The sequence below is a fragment of the Aquarana catesbeiana genome, linkage group LG01 (assembly GCF_042186555.1).
Source record: "Aquarana catesbeiana isolate 2022-GZ linkage group LG01, ASM4218655v1, whole genome shotgun sequence".
NCBI classification, from domain to species: Eukaryota; Metazoa; Chordata; class Amphibia; order Anura; family Ranidae; genus Aquarana; species Aquarana catesbeiana.
The window spans coordinates 748,852,557-748,871,397 of NC_133324.1; the positions used below are offsets into that span (position 1 = coordinate 748,852,557).

The following is an 18,841-nucleotide window of genomic DNA, read 5'->3' on the forward strand; positions in this document are numbered from 1 at the left end:
TGTGCCCCAAGGAATGCTGGGTAACTGTATTTAGATCTGAAGAGCACATGGGCTCCTGGTCAGTTCCAGTCCAGCCCACCTCTGAGGAGAGAGGTTCAGGTGGGGAGGAGGCTGCTGCCTCTCCCCAGCACAGGCTGCCATGTGGCTGACTAAGGGTGGATGTCCACGGACCCTATCTGGTATCACCAATATAGAATGTCGCTTGGAAGTTGGAAGGAGGCTACCAGCTGTCCCTGGACATTGTGTGAGTACAGACCCCCTAAAGGGATCCCTAAGACTGTGTATTGCTAGAATCCCCTTCTTGGTCCTAGAAGTCAGCATACTGGGTGTGTAAGCTAAAAGGGAACGCTGGCTAGTGTCTTGAGGAAGCAAAGTCTGGCTAATTCTCTCTGCTTAAAAGAGACTTGTTTCACCATATTCAGCCTTCTGTATAGTGCTACTGACAGTCTGCTACACAGTTCTATTGAGAAGTTGTCCTTGCTGTGAATAGTCAATTTGGAGTACACTACTAATTCCCTTCTCCTATCCAATTTCCAAATAAAACATAAAAACACATCCCCTAGACTGGTTATTGCAGACAATAAGCGGACGAGTGTGTGCATCTGGCTGTGTGGAAAATACCGTGTAACTGGCTGTGGATTACTCAGTGGGAGACCTGGGCAAAAAATTTTCAAGCAGCTCTTTTGGGGGTATCGCTATACATATGATTATGAAGTCTCCCAAAAATAATATATGAATACATAGAAGATACATTCTATTGGCTTAATGGTAGCTGAAGTTTTCATTGGAAAAGCATGAGGTTCTCAGTGGGGATAGCATTCATTCAGTGCATTTCACAGAATCCAGTATGGTCGTAATCCCTTTTAAATCCATGAGGCGATTGTTACATAGTTATATAAACAAGTGTAATAATATCTTCGCTACAATCAAACAATAAAGGCATACAAAAAGTGCACGGATACACATTAGCAGCTAGCATAAATATTGTTGATGGTAATAAAAAAATGTATAAAAAGAGTTTATATGCAGCGCTTGAAGAAACACTGCTGATTCTATTGTTACATAGTTAGTCTGGTTGGAGAAAGACACAAGATGCAAAAAACCCCAATAAAGCATGATCCAATTTGCTCCAGCAGGGGAAAACATTCCTAGGTGATCACCCAAGATGCAATCGGATGTTCCCTGGATCAACTTTACCTATAAATATTAGTATCCAGTTACATTATGTGTATATAGGAAATAAGAGGAGGAAGGAGCAACTATGGAGCACTAGTAAGGTATGTATAAGGTGGGTCAATGAAAATTATTCTTCCATGCTGACAATCTGCTATGTTTATAATCACAGAGAAGAAACAAATAACAGTTTTTATAATTAGGCAATAGAAGTATTTCACATTGAATGAAAGGGAGGTAAGGGTGCAAAGTTGGAGCTGATAAGTGCATACTTCTCAACACAAATAAAAGTGCTGCCAATTGTAAAATTGCAGCCAACTAAAATGAGCAAATCCTTCACAATATTTGGCTAAAAGAACAACTTTCTGTAAACCAATTTATAAGCATTTTATTTTTTATTAAATTAAAATGTTATTACTAAAGTAACTTTTATTTGGCAAGTTTAATGACAAATTTAAATAAAACATACATGCCCACCAACAGGAATTAGGATTTACACATCCTTCTGAGATTAAACTGGAGCTGTTTGCCATTCATGCATACAAAGTATAAACTCCCAATCTGTGGAAAATGCAAGGAATTGGCTTGGTCATGTGATCTCTCATCAACTGCCACTGAAAATGGAGCAGGTGATCATTCATACACTGCATATTAAGAATGTGGCACAGATATTAAAGTGTTAAAGTGTTAAAGGTAAAACGTTTGAATCTATTCAGGACATTCAAACACCTTCTTCCCACTACAAAATATCTCTCTACGCAGATGACCTCTTGGTATATATTCAACATCCCTATATTTCCCTTCCATCACTTTTCCATGATTTTCAGCGGTTTGGGTCCTTCAGCAATTTTAAACCCAATATCTCCAAAACGGAGGCCCTTAACGTATCTTTGCCGGTCGCTACAATGTCCTTACTCCACGATAATTTTTTCTTTCAATGGCAATCTAGGGGCATTTCCTACCTAGGGGTCACAATCCCTGGCAAATTTATCTGACTTGTATACACTAAACTATGTCCCTCTTCTCTCTCGTATTAGAAAGGACCTAGATTCATGGGGGAGCTCCTCTCTCCCCTGGTTAGGACGCATTAACACATTAAAGATGGACACCCTTCCTAAACTGCTATATTTGTTCCAAACGATTCCTATTATGGTCTCTAAATCGTTCTTTATCGTTCTTTATCTTTATCTCTTCTGGAAACATGGCCTTTCTAGGGTTAAATACAAATTACTCACTTTACTGAAGCTTCAAGGAGGGTCGGATTTACCCGAATTTGAACTTTGCTATAAAGCTACTGTCATGAGACGCATTCTTGAGTGGTTCCCTCACCTAGGCCTCCAGTATAGTTGAACAAGAACTGTCCCTGGTCGACCTTCGAGCTCTTCATCGTTTACACTCCTCCTCCCCTTTAACGCTAGCTGCCCTCAGGATATGGTATAAGAGGGGACTATGTTTTATCCTCTCCTCTGATCCTTCACTGTTTGACAACCATGCCTCCCCTCAGGGTTTGGAAGTCCCTATCGTAGGCCCATCCACGTGCTCTTGATGGCCAAGAGCAAACATGTTCACTCACTCCTGACAGGGCACCCCGGTGGTTCCTGCGGGATCGCATGACTTGCTCACCGCTCTCCACCTGTCCTCCTTCTCTAACCAGCTATTTCTCTCCTCTCAGATGCCACATGCTGAATTTGAACGGCAGTGCTCCCTTCATGAGTTGCCTAGACATTTACTTTCGTACCTATATGGCTTGACCCAGGTACATGATGACTTGCCTACATACGCTAAGAGGTGGTCCGCAGGAATGGGGAAGAGTTTCTCAATTGTGGACTTCCTTTCATTTTAACCATAAGTCTTCCATCTTCTGTTACTTCAAGATCCTGCCCTGATGGTATAAGGATCCATCGACCTTACATAAGATTTATCCACCCTTGATACTTGCTGGCATTGTAGTTTGACCGTTAGTAAATACCTACATATCTGGTGGGATTGCAAGTGGATACGACCCTTCTGAACTCAGGTATTCAATGTTCATAATCACATTTATGAGCAAACTCTAACTCCCACTCCAGGAATTGCTCTCCTTTCTATGCTGCCCGACTCTATGACATCGCCTTCTACGTTTCTTCCTGTCTGCAGCCCAGCAGCTAATCCCCTTATATTAGAAAACTGAAACTACTCCACCTATATCTCTTTATCTATGGGTTTCTACTGTGAATTACATAATGCGCATGGAGGAGATGCTAGCTCTTGATAATGAGACTTTTGATAAGTATATAAGCTTATGGTATGTTTGGATTAACTTCTCTTCCTGTGTGTGTCCATAGACACCATAGTGTTGCTTGGCCACGCCCCGATCCCTCCTCACAGGATTTGACTGACAGCAGCAGGAGCCTATGACTATAAGAGAATAAATTAAAGTAAAAAAAAATGTTTTGCCTTTGGAGCACACAGCAGAAACCTCCAGGTGGTGCATGTCTGTTTTTTTTACAGTGTAAGCACCCCTAATGCTGGGAAGGCCTGATAAAATATGTTTATGACTTGGCATCATTTAATTTCCATCTCCTAAACCTAACTATTGGCCAATGAGGCTGTCCATCACAGTAATAAGTCATAAGGGAAGCTTCTTAGAAAACAGAAACAGGCAAGTTTCTGACCCAACAACCAAGGAGGGACCTAAAGTAAGGCAACTGAAGTACTAACAATCTCCATTTTAAAAACATTACCTGCACTTTTCGGTTACAACACCATTACACTTTGATTTTGGAAATAAAGATTTTATTACTCTGATGGGTAACAGATGCATGAGGAGATGGATGTCATACCTAATATGCAAGAAAAATCAAGGTGCAATCCTGGGTACAAAGTAGAGCAGTGGTTCTCAACTCCTGTCTTCGGGACCCACTAACAGGCCAGATTTTAGGTATTACCGAGCAGCAAATTATATCACCTGTGATGTATTTCAGTTATCTTGCAAACCTGGCTTGTTAGTGGGTCCTGAGGACAGGAGTTGAGAACCATTGAAGTAGAGGAAATATAGAAAACTCCTTATTACATTTCCCAAATTGTTGTTCTCAGTATACATTATGGAATGCAAGCTTCTGCCTGACATAATAGGCACTAAAAAAAAAAATTTCAGTAAGATTTTGCCTCTGGTGGATTACTGAATCCACAGACATCTTAAAAATGTATCTGTTTTGCTTGGGCTTACTCTCTAATACAGAGGTGAGAATAGCTGGGCATACATGGATTGAATGTAGGCTGTTTCCTGCTGAACTGGCCATAATTCAGTTTGTGGATGGCCCTGCTCAACAAACTTCAGTCAGAAGATTGGAAGATGGAAAATTGTTGGGTATTATGCAGGCATCAGTTGTCAGAATACATATGCTGGCGGAGGAGATTCATCCATCTGCCCTGTTTAGCATGGATAGAGGATTCTGTGTATGTATGACCAACTTACCGGTAGTGAGAAATCAGTTTTCAAGTGTCCTTAGATTATTAGCTATTAATATCCATGAAAAATACAAATTGTAGAAGCTCCAGTAAATGAAAAATGTATATCTGGACTTTATGTTATGGGAAATAAAAATTGTTGGATTTCCAGTAAATAATAAATCTCCGACACCACTTTGACACTTGGGACAAAACGATAAAAACTAAGTTGAACGGTTCTACCTAAATTACATAAAATTAGAGGAAAATGTCAATTTTTACTAATTAGATTTTCGTTAAAATAACATTTCAGGTGTTCTTGTCTATCAGTGACATTTGAGCAATTACTGAAATTCATGAACAATAATTAGAGGATCTGAGGTTATTTAGAGATCACTGCTTGGTGTAAGTGAAGATTACACAGTTCATTAACACTGAATCATGTTCCTGCAAAGTTATAGCTGTGATAACAGCCAGTGTCTCCTCATTTCTTTCTAGAGGTTGATTCATTAGAGGATGATACAATTAGGCACTTGCTGATATTGAAACTTTTACTCCAAAGAAAGGCTCAGGATAATATCCTAACAACACTAATATACAAAAATTTCTACTTTTGTTCCAACATGAGTAGTTCAATTATAACAGATGAAATGCTCTACTCACACTGGGGGCACATATTTTTTTATTAGATTTTGTTAAATTAAAATTAAAATGTAATCTGTAATTTTATAATCGTAAAGGTGAATTTGAAAAATAAAAAAGTTTCTGCCATAGCTTTCAGTAAAGAGACATGATTTTGATGGATGAAGATCATCATCCTCTGTGTTTTATTCCAAAATGTTGCTGAGGGCACTTTTGCACCTCTGCCATTATTCAGCAATTTTGGACCCATAAATATCAACAATGAAATCTGTGCACCCTAATGTAGATAGAGAGAATAAATGGTCACCTGCTGGGCTGATGTTTTCTGGTGACTGTTTGTCCACTGCCATCTGCCACACTTGCCCCATTCTCTTGATCAGCACTTACCATGAAAACCACATTAAAGTACATCTAAAGTCCAAAAGGTAAACTGCTGCCAGTTTTTTATCTTTTGCCATCTGTGTTTTATTAGGGAGATTTCCCTTAACTTCCAGTCCTGTAGACCCAACCGAAAGTGAGAGGGACATCCCCTCAAACACAGTTGTCATGTGAACAAGTGTCCCCAGAAGATGGTCCTTCTGTTATTGTTCTGGTGACAACACAAAATTTGGGATCTATCCTCTATTTCATTCCCAGTGACATTGGTGATCAGGACAATTAGAGAGAGTGAATTCCCTTTTGAGACACAGACAGCAAAAAAAAAAACAAAAAACAAAAACAAAAACAAAAGTAGTTATAACCTTTCAACACTCTATCCAGATCTTAAAAAAAAGAAAAGAGAAGAAGGTTTGACTATAGTTATACACACCTTCACAGAAAATCTATAAAAGGTGACCTAACACCAGACACCCAAGTCTGTCATGCTTTGTCTTTGTGGTGTGGTGTCTTCTTAAGTGCATTAAGCTGTCTATTATAAATAAATGATCTGCCTTGATGCAGGATAATGTACTGCATTGATGCACAGGTATTATAGCATCACATAATCAGAAATTGAATTCATGTGTTTGAGAAATAAAATCACTGGATTTGTAATGCTAATGCTATAATGTATCACTGAAGGTCCTTTGAGAGAAATGAATTATTAAAGACAACAAAACTGACTTTAGGTAAAATTTATCTACAACCAAACCTTTTTTTCAGTTTTGGTTTTACCCCCTCTTTTTTGAGAAGTTAACAAGAAAAACTGCTTACTCCTCATGAGCGAACCAAAAACCCAGCATAATTATTTTGGCCACCTTCTGAATCCCACAGCCTCTCATTTTTTCCCCAAACATACTTTAAGGTCTGGTTGGGTTTCTCATGTTTTTATTATTGTAATTTGTTCTTTTGCAACTTATGCTAATTTGGACATTACACAGTTAACAAGTTAACAAGTTTGTGATAATTATTTCACACTATACCACCTATATACAGTAGCTGGTGGACCTTCAATGTCTTTCTGGTTCTTAAATTGTGTGCTTTTCTGCTGAGAGGCTGTAGTGAAATAACGATAGTCTTTGTGAATTCGCGTTTTGGTGACATTTTGTTTTTGTGGCAATGGCTTTAAAGTGGTTGTTAAGCCACTCTAACATTTATGCACAATCAGCGCTGTCTCCTATTGCAGTGCCCCCTTCTGTGTGTGATTTATCAAAAAAAAAAAATGCTGTAAATACCTCATTCTAGAGAGGCGATCCACGATCACATGACCAGCTGGCTCTCTCCTTTCCTCCTCTGACAAATGTAGAGAGAAAGGCTGAGTTTTCCACGCTGAGGTCAGCTGGGAGGGGAGGAGGAGAGAGCTGGCCGGCCATGTGATTGCGGCTCGCCGCTCTAAAATTAGGTATGTACAGCATTTTCAAAAAATAGATACAATAGCGGCGCTTTACCGCCACTGCCCCCCCCTCCCCAGTGTGAAAGGGCCCTTATTCAAGCAGCAGGAGTGGCAGAGTCGGGCACTGTCACCAGCTGACAGACAGGGAGGTGAGGAGGAGGAGGACACAGGAGACAGAGGAGACAGAGAGCAGGGCTGTGGATGACAGAGGGACATAAACACTGACCACGGTATCAGGGCTCAGCAGCCATGATATACCGTGGTCAGTTTACAGGGGGGAGGGCAGAAACTGTCAGGATCAGCTGGGTTTTTTAGGTGATACAGGGGGCCAAATGGCACAGCACAAGCACTGTGCTGTATAAAATGCTTTATAGGAGCAGGATCCATTTTTTTATTTTTTTTGATTATCAAATGCTTTAATAACCTAGCCCCTATGTATCCTGGCGACCAGTTGTCATCAGCGTTGTCACCATAACAGAAATACTGTAGAGGTGAGATTTTCCAAGAGTCATCTCTCAACTGGTTCAATGCTGACAACTTTTTAAAGGGGAGCTTCAGTCTCCCTCCTAAAAATTTAAAGTCAGCAGCTACAAATGCTATAGCTGCTGACTTTTCATATGACACTTACCTGTCCAGGGATCCAGCACTGTCCTCAATGGACTAAGGGTCTGGCATCTTAACTAAGGGAAACCAGTAGTGAAACTAAGGGAAACCGGTAGTGAAGTCTTGCGGCTTCACAGCCGTGCTGCGCCTTGAGAATGGTCCCGCAGTCTTCTGGGACCTGTGATGTGTCTCAGAAGGCTGAAGGCAAAGAAGGGGGGTGGACTTCAGCTCGGATCACCATGGTGACCTGGGAAGAAGTAGGAGCGAGTACCTGTGAAAGTCAGATACTTGATCCCCCCCAAAAAAAACAAAACAAAGTGCCAAATGTGGCAGAGGAGGGGGGAAGAGGCAAATAAGCTGAAGTTTTACTTTAAGAGGGTATTTCCCTTTATTTTAATTTTTTCAACTCATATAATGTACTGACTTTAGAACGAAAACTAAAGGGACACATATGGCAAAAAAAAAAAAATATTGAATGAGGTTGCAAACATTCCCTAGCATAAACTGCATAGTGATCATTCACAAAAGTCTTCAAAAAAGCATAAGGCATGAAGCTGTGAAACATTGAGTGATATCTTCAACACTTACCAAGCTATGAAATATACACTACATTGTCAAAAGTATTAGGACACCTGCCTTTATATGCACATGAACCATGAACTTGAATCCCAGTTTTCGTCCGTAGGGTTCAATATTGAGTTGGCCTACCCTTTGCAGCTATAACAGCTTCAACTCTTCTGGGAAGGCTGTCCACAAGGTATCGGAGTGTGTCTATGGGAATGTTTGACTATTCTTCCAGAAGCACATTTGTGAGGTCAGGCACTGTTGTGGATGAGAAGGCCTGGTTTGCAGTATCCACTCCAATATATCCCAAAGGTGTTCTATAGGGTTGAGGTCAGGACTTTGTGCAGGATAGTCAAGTTTCTCCACCCCAAACTCACTCATCCATGTTTTTATGAACCTTGCTTTGTGCACTGGTCCAAATCGATTGGTGGAAGGGGGATTATAGTGTGCGGTTGTTCTTCAGGGGTTGGGCTTGGCCCCTTAGTTGCAGTAAAGGGAACTCTTAAGACGTCAGCATACCAAGGCATTTTGGACAATTTCATGTTCCCAAATTTGTGGGAACACAGTTTGGGGATGGCCCCTTCCTGTTCCAACATGACTGCGCACCAGTGCACAAAGCAAGGTCCATAAAGACATGGATGAGTGAGTTTGGGGTGGAGGATCTTGATGGGCTTACACAGAGTCCTGACTTCAACCCAATAGAACGGGATGAATTAGAGTGGCAACTGCGAGCCAAGCCTTCTCATCCAACATCAGTGCCTCACTTCACAAATGAGCTTCTGGAAGAATGGTTAAACATTCCCATAGACACACTCCTAAACCTTGTGGACAAACTTCCCCAAAGAGTTGAAGCTGTTATAGCTGCAAAGGGTGGGCCAACTCAATATTGAACCCTACGGACTAAGACTGGGATGCCATTAAAGTTCATGTGCATGTAAAGGCAGGCATCCCAATGCTATTGACAATATAGTATAACATGTTATTGAAAGTTTATTTCTTGTGCTCTTATTTTTCCTTAAAGTAGTTGTTAAGCCACTATCTCATCTTTATACCATCCCCTCTGTCAGATAAAAAGCTGCATCCTAGTGCCTGTGCTTTATAAAAAAATAAACAATTTCTACCTGTTTTAACAGCATCTCTCATCAATAAGATGACTCCAGGTTCTCAGCTCTCCCCGTGTGATATCTCCAGTGGGCAGGGCCGAGATTCCCCTGCTGACATCAGCTAGGGAGGAGGGGGGGAGGGGGGGAGAAGAGCTGAGAGCCTGGAGTCATGTGATCGTTGCAAGACCATGTTAAAACAGGTAGAAATCATTTTTATAAAGCATGGGCACTAGGACACAGCTTTTTATCTGACAGAGGGGATGATTTAATGATCAGTTTGTTTTGAAGCAGCAGAGAGAGGAGCAGATCAGCAATAGCGAGAGATGACAGGCAGGGAGGGGAGGGAGGAGGAGGAGGACAGAGGGAGACAGGAGATTAAGGCCTTATAGGCTGAAACTGACTTAATCTGCATTTGTTCACTGTGGCTATTCAATAAAATTAAGAAATTTTAAGAGCAACAACTGGAGTGTGGATCATTTTTTCTACAAGACAGGAGAGCTACAGATAGCAGCGTATGACAGAGGCACATACGCTGACAAAGGTGTCAGGGCTCAGCAGCCCTGATATATCAGAGTCAGCATACAGAGGGGAGAGTAGAAACTGGCAGGAACAGCCAGGTAAATTACAAAGCACAAGTGCTGTGCTGTATAACATGCTTTAACCCTTTCACTGCCAAGTCTGTACGTCGTACGGACCTACAGAAGTGCCTGCAGGTGACCAAGTCCGTACAGCGTACAGACCTAATTTCTCCCTCTTCTATAAGCTTATGGTCACTTCAATGACCATAAGCTTATATCAGAATTGCTCAGCAGACTCTACTGAACAATTCTATAACTCTGATCAACAGATTACAACTCGCTGATCAAAGTTATTAACCCTAAATGTGACTGCTACCCCCCACCCATGCTGTCGCTTCCCTGTCCCCTGTCCCCCACTCCATATCCCACCACTCCCTTCCATCTTAAACTGCCCCCCTCTCCTTTACTATCATACATATTATTTGGACTCTATGGTCCCTAAAGGGTTATATATGGAATGCAGCCTACAGCCTTTTTTGGAGAAGTAACTATCCTTGATATTTGTCTTCCTATATAAAAGCACCTTCTATTGGCTAAGTGTATCTTTAGCTCTGGTATAATATATGTTCCTGTGTGGTCTGACCATGTGTAGGGAAGCTCACTCCTTCCCCTTACCCACATCCCTTAACCTTCTCCTTTTCTCCACCTCTTAGCCGTTTTCCTAAAAACTTTTATTTAAAACATTATTTGTTAGATCATATATAGCCATTGCATTCTTTATGTACCTTTGCTGAATGTTGGTAATGAGAGGTGATCCTGGATGACATCTGGTGGTAATAACCGGTAACTACACTTTTATGCTGTGTCTATTTAAACCTTATTCCACGGACTCCTCCCTGCTCTGAAGAAACCAGCGTCTGTTGGCTGGTGAAACGCGTCAACAATGTGACGTCAGCACGTCATTCTGGAACCGCGGGCTTACTGGATGGAGTGTCAGCATGATATGAACAGCTGACGACCGGCTTTTTCCTATTCCGGATGGTGCGCAACCTTATCTGCGGTAATCAACACATAGCGAGAGGTATACGCTAAACACGGAATGATGTCTTCAGTTATCAACCTCCTGGGGTAGAGTTCTGCTATATGAGGACCACGGATACCTTCCAAATGGTGAGAAAAGTATTGATCCTGTTTACATCTGCTCACCAGGATGTGTTCCCTTAGCTCCTAGCACCCCCCCTGCTGCTTTTGCCACTACATGCCGCTGTCTCTTTACCCAAGGTTTGCAATTTCAACTAGCTGGTCTGCTGATTGTATCTGCTGCTTAATTTGCTTATCAATATGGTTTGGTTTTTATGCCTACCGACACAGCTGAACTTACATAGTCTTTGAACGTCCATTAGCACTTTCCATCCATTCATCCATAACCCATATACCACGTCTATGACCGATGCTTAAGGGAACCCTTACCATCTGGAACCTGATTTGCATAATGTTATTTAATTAACCCTTGTGTCATCGGCAGTAGTGTATGGTGATTGTGTTATGTATGTGTGATGTATAGCCGCGGCTTTCCTCGTTTTTAAACTTATAAACAACACTGTCTTTATTTTAATGGTTCTCTGATAGCCACTTATCTTTGCCCCCCCCCTTTTTTTTAATTGAATAATCAGTGTGATGTTCATATTTTTTGCAATAATAAAATTAAGTTGTATTTCTCATAGTGTTTGGGTTCTTGCACTCTTAAAGAGAACTCTATTCTCTTTGTTTTTTCTCTTTTTTTTTCTTTACTGTATGCAGTGGCATCACAGATTTTTCATTTAAAATGCGAACTCTTGTTTATTCACGATTTTGAAAATTAATTTTAGGATGCACAACTTGTGATATTCCTTACCTATAGAGGTTATGTATTGTGAACTATTGCACTTAGTTTGGTAGTGTGAGTTATTTTTCATTGACGCATTTAAAAAAATAATGCAGCATTTTTTTTTTCTGTTTTGTATTCACATAATATTTGATTGGAGCTTTCCTATGTTTATATTTTGTTTCTTATTGTTCATACACTAAGCGCAGAGTATCACTCTTTTAATTTCATTATTTTTACCATGATCAATTATCATCAGCCTCCTTGTTCAGCCCAAGATCCTGAATACAGTGATGCCGCAAAACACCCTGGAAAATATCTATAGTACTTTTTTAATTATGGTTTCCCATTAAAAAATATGTGCTGCAGAAGTTTATATGCACGTAAAGTATTTCTTAATGGATACAACATTTGTGACAATTGGAGGTCACAGAGATAAGGATAAATACAACTTTTTAAAACACCTTTAATTAAAAAAAAATAAATGGCTTTACTGATTTTATATTTTTCTTGCTCGTGGCATCCAGTTTAAACTGTATGTAATTTTCTATCCATTCAATCATCTAGTCATAGCAAGCTTTCAGTGTCAGTTGTCAAACAAACTGCTGTAGGTTACAGGTTGCATTACGTAACCATGAAGGCATGTCAACCCTATTATCACAGGACAAACAGATTTACAAGAGGGATTTATTCTAATTAAAAAAGGCTGGGCAAGATATTATTGTGGCAGAAGAAAATAAGGCATTGTTCATCGGGACCGTATTAAAAGCTGAAAAAACCCAGAATGGCTGATAAAGCAGCAATGAGCCCCTGTAAAACGACTTTATAATGGGGTAATTTCCTTTTGTTGTCGAAGTTTTGCTACACAGAGAGCTGTGTAGGCAAATTGTAAAATTCTACAAGAGTATAGCCATATGTCATGATGTCATGCAGACCTCTCAAGTTCATTCAGAGACATCAATGAATGAAGAAGTTGTTTAAGGTCAAACATTTTGCTAAAGCTGTTATTTTCAATCTCTATAGACCTGTAGAAATGAGCCATTAATAATATTTTTTGATCACCAGATGAAGCGAAATAGTTAATGTGCATCTATAAAACATTTTTAGTTTTGGCAGAAAAAAATATTTTTTATTTTTTTGCTGAGCTGCAACACGAATTGAAAGGAAATCCCCTAAAGTGAGGGAAACCCTCCTCTTAATAAGTTGTCACCCGAACAAGTGTTCCCAGTGGGAGATTTCGCTCTCCTCAATCAATTTGCTTATGCTGGTATTTTCAATCCCTAAAGACCTGTAGAAACTGACTATAAAGATCATCAGATGAACCGGAAGAGTAAACTTGTATCTTAAGCTAAAACCTTTTTGGTTTTGGTAAAAGATTTCTTCAACATCAAAAATTTTGCTTGTTAGTTTGCATATCTATAGGCCTGTAAATTTTCACTGTAAATATTATCTTTGGATCTCCAAATGAACCAAAAGAGTAAGGCTCCTTTCACACGGGCTTTCCGATCCGGTCCGTCTCTCAGTTTTTTACGCGGCCCTGATCGGACCCTTCATTCACTCCTATGGAGCGGCGGATGTCAGTGGTAACATATCTGCTGACACCCACTACTATCCATTATGATTCTGTCCACGAAATCCAGATGGATGGTGACCCTATTTTCCATCCGTCTGGCGGATTGGATGAAAACGGACAGTGGGGCTCTAACAGGTTCATCTCTGCGCAGTGAGCGGAGACGGACCTGTCATCTGCCTGCTCAGTGGGGATCAGTGGAGCGGACTGCCCTCGTTTGAAAGGTCCCTTAGTGTGTATCTAATGTGTAACTAAAACTTTTTTGGTTTTGATAATATAAAGGAAGGGTTATAGCCGGTTCTCACCAGAATGTGCATGTTTTTGCATGTTCCCGCAAGTTCAGTTTTTGACAGCCCATTCATTTCAGTTGGTTTGGGAAATATGCAGAAATGTGCAAAAATACATCAGATGCAAAGTTTAAAATCATGCTTGCACCAAACCGCATGGTGATGTCATACCTTGTGGTTTTGTGGCGCTCTTTGTTATATGTGTTTGGGTGCCCTTAACAATTAATGACACCCTGTGCACATCTAACAGAGGGCAGAACATTTCTGTGCGATGTGGGAAATACGCTTTTGCCACACTGCATGGTAACACACTGCTCCCTGTTATGGTGTGAACAGAGCCTTAGACCCCCCTCTCTTTTTTTGCTGCTGAGATGCAACAGGAAGTGGGATGAAATCCCCCAAAGTGTGGGTAATTCATCACTTGTCACTGGAACAGCACTTTTTGTGGTGACAACCTAAACATTTTGGATTTGACATCACTGTCTGTGTCAGTGACAATAACCACCAGAACAAATAGGGAGGGTGGATATACCTAGAGGAGGCACAGACAGCCATAAATCCTTGGCAAGCGTTCCTTCACTTCCATGCTCTGTCCATAACTATATAAAAAAGTTTTGGCTGTATGTACACTTCAATAATGATGTGTCATTTTAAACTAAACCCACCCATATTAAACCAAACTCACAAATCCAAACATAAACCCTACACATACTAATGAACATTGTTCTGCAATGACATATGAATATAGGCAAATTCATTTAACAGTGGAACAATCAAACAATAGTGCTGTTATCCATAGCAAGAGAAAAATATTTTGTAAACAGACATAGAAGAATGCGAACTGGAATTGGATTTTAGTTAGCTAAAATTTTAGTTAGTTTAGCTCTAGTCTGTTCCTCTGTGCCAAATCTTGGAAAAATATGCTGACAATCATTATCAGGTCATTGGAAGATAACAGTGACTTTGAACTGTGGCTAGTACTAAAGCTGGCCATAGATGTTCAACAGGGATCGGCTGAGAGTTAAACCACTTATGTGCAGGCTGAATCAGCTTGTTAGATTTTATAGCTGCTAGCAGTAACCACTGTGATTTCCTAGCGGGGAGCGTTCCCCCCCACCCCCCCCCCCCCCCCCCTGCCGGGAGAACACAATGGCTCCACAGGAGGGATTCCCCCATCAACACTGATTGTGTTTGTCTATGGCCAGCTTAAATCATAACACTTCTCACTGCTCCTATATCCTACATATTCATATTTTACTACTTCTGTCCACCCTGACCCTGTGTTTGGCTGGTGGAACAATTTTTTTTTATCTCCAGGCAGATTTATAGAAACTGGAACACAGCTGCTGTCCTTTATAGCCAACCAGATATTTAGACCCATGTGTTCCCTTCTTTGTTCAACAGCCATGCTCTTTTCCAAAAGGCGGACTTAGCCTTTAAATCTGACCTCCAGGGCAACAGGTAAATACACAGATAACATACATTAATGGGAGCTATTATACCTGCCAAAGAAATAGCATTTCTGTCTATCCAGTCCTAAAATTGACACAGCTCACACCCCCAGCACATCCCTATCTAGCACCTGATCTGCAGCTTCACTTTCAATCACAGGTACCCTTCCCATCCACCCCTGTGACTGCACAGTCAAAGAAGGAGCAGCAAACTGATGAGATTATTGCTTTTTCATTCTACTCTCTCCTTCTGTCAAGATGCTCCTTGCAGTGCAGTACACACAATTGGCTCCTTATGCTGCTCCTCTCCCATCTCTGAGCTCTGCTGTACAGAGCGTAGAGTAGACTAGAAGAGAGTTTTTTTCCACGTCAAATTCAGGTGCGTGAAATTCAGCTTTAAGCTGAACCCTAAAATATTAACAAAACTCCTTACCTCCAAGTGGAGCAAGTCAGAGAAAAGACAGAAGTCCTTATATTCATACTTGTTCTGGGTCAGTCAAACTGTAAAGGTCAGCATGACAAGAAGACAAGTAGCTTTTACAGAACAAGAGGTAAGCAGTTTTTCTTACCTGCTTTGCCATGTTTAAAAAGTCGACTTTAGGGGATAGGTTATGTGGGTTATGTGTTAGAGTTGGTTAAGTGTTAAGACACAGGTTGTGTGTAAGCCTGGGTTCACACATTTGCGGCCACGGGTTCGTGCCTGGGTCCCTGTTCACCGGTTCGGGTGCAAATCAGGTCTGAAATTTTGCCTGAATTCACACCTGAATTGGTCCCAAAGACGCAAAGGGCCCTTTTTGAATGCAGACCACGGCTGCCCTGGACCTGTGTGAACCGGCTTAATTGAGAGCCGGTCACACTCGCATGTCATGCGAATTGGATGTGGAGAAACTCGCATCCAATTCACATATGTGTGAGCCCAGCCTTAAAGTGAACCTGTTTTGTCTATCTTTCTGTTCATCTCTCTCTTTTGCATTTCTTTTTGGGACACAGGTTTGTTTGTGTGTTATATTGCACCAATCTGTCATATTAAATATACTGGATTGGAAAAAATGTGTTCACATGTACAAAACTCTCTGCAAATGTTGTTATCTGCTTTATTTTCAAATATAACTTCTATTTTCTTATTTTCTTTTATTCCAAATTAAGCAACAGTTTCATGATTTAATCCTGAATGTGTGGCGCAACTGCCTCCAATAAGAGTATCAAGTAGGTAGGACACAACACAAACCAATATAGTGTGCATCTTTGATCCCAATAAGAAAACCCCTTTAAATGGTAATTACATAAAATTCTGACACACACTGGAAATTAGTTTCCAAGTTTAACTTTAGTTAGAGCTTGACTATGCATCTTTAAAAACATATTGGTGACAAATGGATAGAGCACAAACAAGCTACATCTGCATATAATCATCACAGTATTATGTTAAATCTTCTCTGGCAGTTACTGTTTGTTTCAAACAAAATCATTTTCCAAAAAAACTCAAATATAATTTACAGATATTAAATTTCCTTGCAAACTGGGAAAACAAAGTTACAAAGGAATTTTCACATGACTGACCACAAACTGAAATCACTGACACATCCCAAATCAGCAAAGTGAAACACCTGGGTATATATTTAGTTTTCATGTAAGGAATACATTGCTTGTTGAAGAAAGTTGTTTAGATTTCATTAACTTTTTTAGGGTATATTCAGACCTGATGACCTAAAGCTATCAAGTTACCGAAAGTACAGCGCTCTGTAATACTGACTACACTGAATCTAGAAGCAATTTGCTTACCGGGGTGAGGAGGGTATAATGAATGCAGAATCCTGGTTCAGAAGGGAAATATTCATCAGATACAAATCGTATCCTGATCTGATTTCCTTTTGAAATCTGTTTGCCTGGCACAGTATTAGAGCCGCACCATCGCCCAAGGATCGTGCCATCAATAGGGTCTTCAATCTCTACAAAATCATACCTGATAAGATAAAAATAAAATGATGAAAGATAGCAGGATGTCTAACATGTTCACACATTTTTAATTTAAAGAATAACTGTGGCATGACACAACTTACTAAACACATCTATCTACTAAAAAAAGAGCATTAGAGTGAATCCTAGTTTGATTCTGATTTAGAGTATCTCTTCACTGTTCAATTTGCTAATGGCCACAATGTTAGAATGTGGAGTGCATCATGTGATAGCTCCAGGACATTTGACTGGCTTGCTATTGTTCTTGTCTGAAGTTAGCCGATGAGTCAGGTACCTTTTTAGATTTTAGGTTATAAAAGGTAATTTTACCTCTATTACTATAGGAGTCTACTCTGGAAGTCTAAAAAAGCTTTCCAGTCACAGAAAAGAGCATCATCTTGAATATATATTACCAACTACTCTGTTGGGTGAGGAGTAGGCAGTACTCCAAAGCTTTAGTCGGAGGTTCCTTGTTTTGTAAGCTTCCTGTTTTCTTGACTTAACGGTAAGGGCCAATGAACACAGGCATTTGTCCACATCAGAATCACTTCCAAGTAAACGGAAATGCAAAAGCAGCTTGAAGCTGCTTAATTTGGCTTAGAAGTTGGTCAAATGTAGGTCATTTGCAGGAAAGAAGATACGCACCTCAATTGTGCCATATAGCAGATACAACATATAGCACAATTTGCTTCCTTAATCTTGGTTACCATGTTCAGATATCATTGCCTCTGGTGTAATATGTGCGATATATGTAATAAAAAACACTGTAAGGGCTCTTTCACACGGGACGGATCCATGATGATCCGCCCCGTGAACATCCGCCGATCCCCGCTGAGCAGGAAGATGACAGGTCTGTCTCTGCACACTGTGCAGCGGCGAACCTGTCAGTGAGCGCCGCGCTCCCTTATGGGGGATCGGATGATGATGGACCGTAGAGTCCGTCGTCACCCGATCCGAAAACGGATGGAAAAGTAGGTTTTTCCTCCGCTACACTTTTTCGGATCGGAGCGGGTTGGATGTAAGCGGACATGTCACCGCTGACATCCGACGCTCCATAGAGATCTATGGAGGGTCCGTTCATGTCCGCCTAAAAAACTGACAGGTGGACCTGAACGGATCGTTCATGTGAAAGGGGCCTAATTGTTTTTTGTTTTTTGAGCAGTAATTTTCATGGAAGTCATTTAACCAGAATAATAAAGGCAATAAATGCTATTAGATGAATTCAAACAAATCAAGTGAGATATGAAAGGGATAAATAAACAATTAAGTGAGCTGTTTCCTACTTGTACAAGTATGTATATAAGAACACACTTTACAATTTCAACAGAAATGAAACGGTGTTCCACAAGAAGAACATATTGCTACACAAGCTATCAATAATGAATATGAATAGTGAGGTACTCTTGTGGAGAAATAATCATACCTATTGCTTCTTCTTGACTTACTTGTATGTACATTACCTCCTACCAGGCAGTTTCCTTTTGGAAGACAGCCCTTGATTAGTGTTAAAGAGGGGTGAGCATTGGGTCACAAATGGGGCTTTCCTGAAGGGGATTCTATGTTATATGTAGTTATAGTCTTGTCAATGGTTAAAAACAAAGACATGGTGACCAGCTAGTAATAATATGTTGTGATTACCCAAAGATTATAGCTCACTGTCACAGAAATGTAGATTTGTCAAACAGGGTACACTCTTCTGCAAAACCAAAAAGGTTTTGGCCATACATACATTTTAATTATTTTGGTCCTAGCCACTGTAGGTTTTTTGTTTGCAGCAGGAGCTAAGATCCATTGTTTTCTCCCTTAATATGAGTTGCTGTGCACTGTGATGTATTTAAAACCTTTTGTATTGTATTTTAATGCAGCATTTT

The 18,841-nt window shown here is 40.4% G+C and overlaps 1 protein-coding gene across 1 annotated transcript in view; it reads right to left on the reverse strand.

Annotated features, from left to right (window-relative positions):
• PDGFC (platelet derived growth factor C) overlaps positions 1 to 18,841 on the reverse strand; it is a 350,192-nt gene that overhangs the window by 99,680 nt on the left and 231,671 nt on the right. The window contains exon 3 of the mRNA XM_073605674.1: positions 16,797 to 16,977. Within this exon, the coding sequence (XP_073461775.1) occupies positions 16,797 to 16,977 (181 nt within the window). The remainder of the gene's footprint in view (positions 1 to 16,796; positions 16,978 to 18,841) is intronic.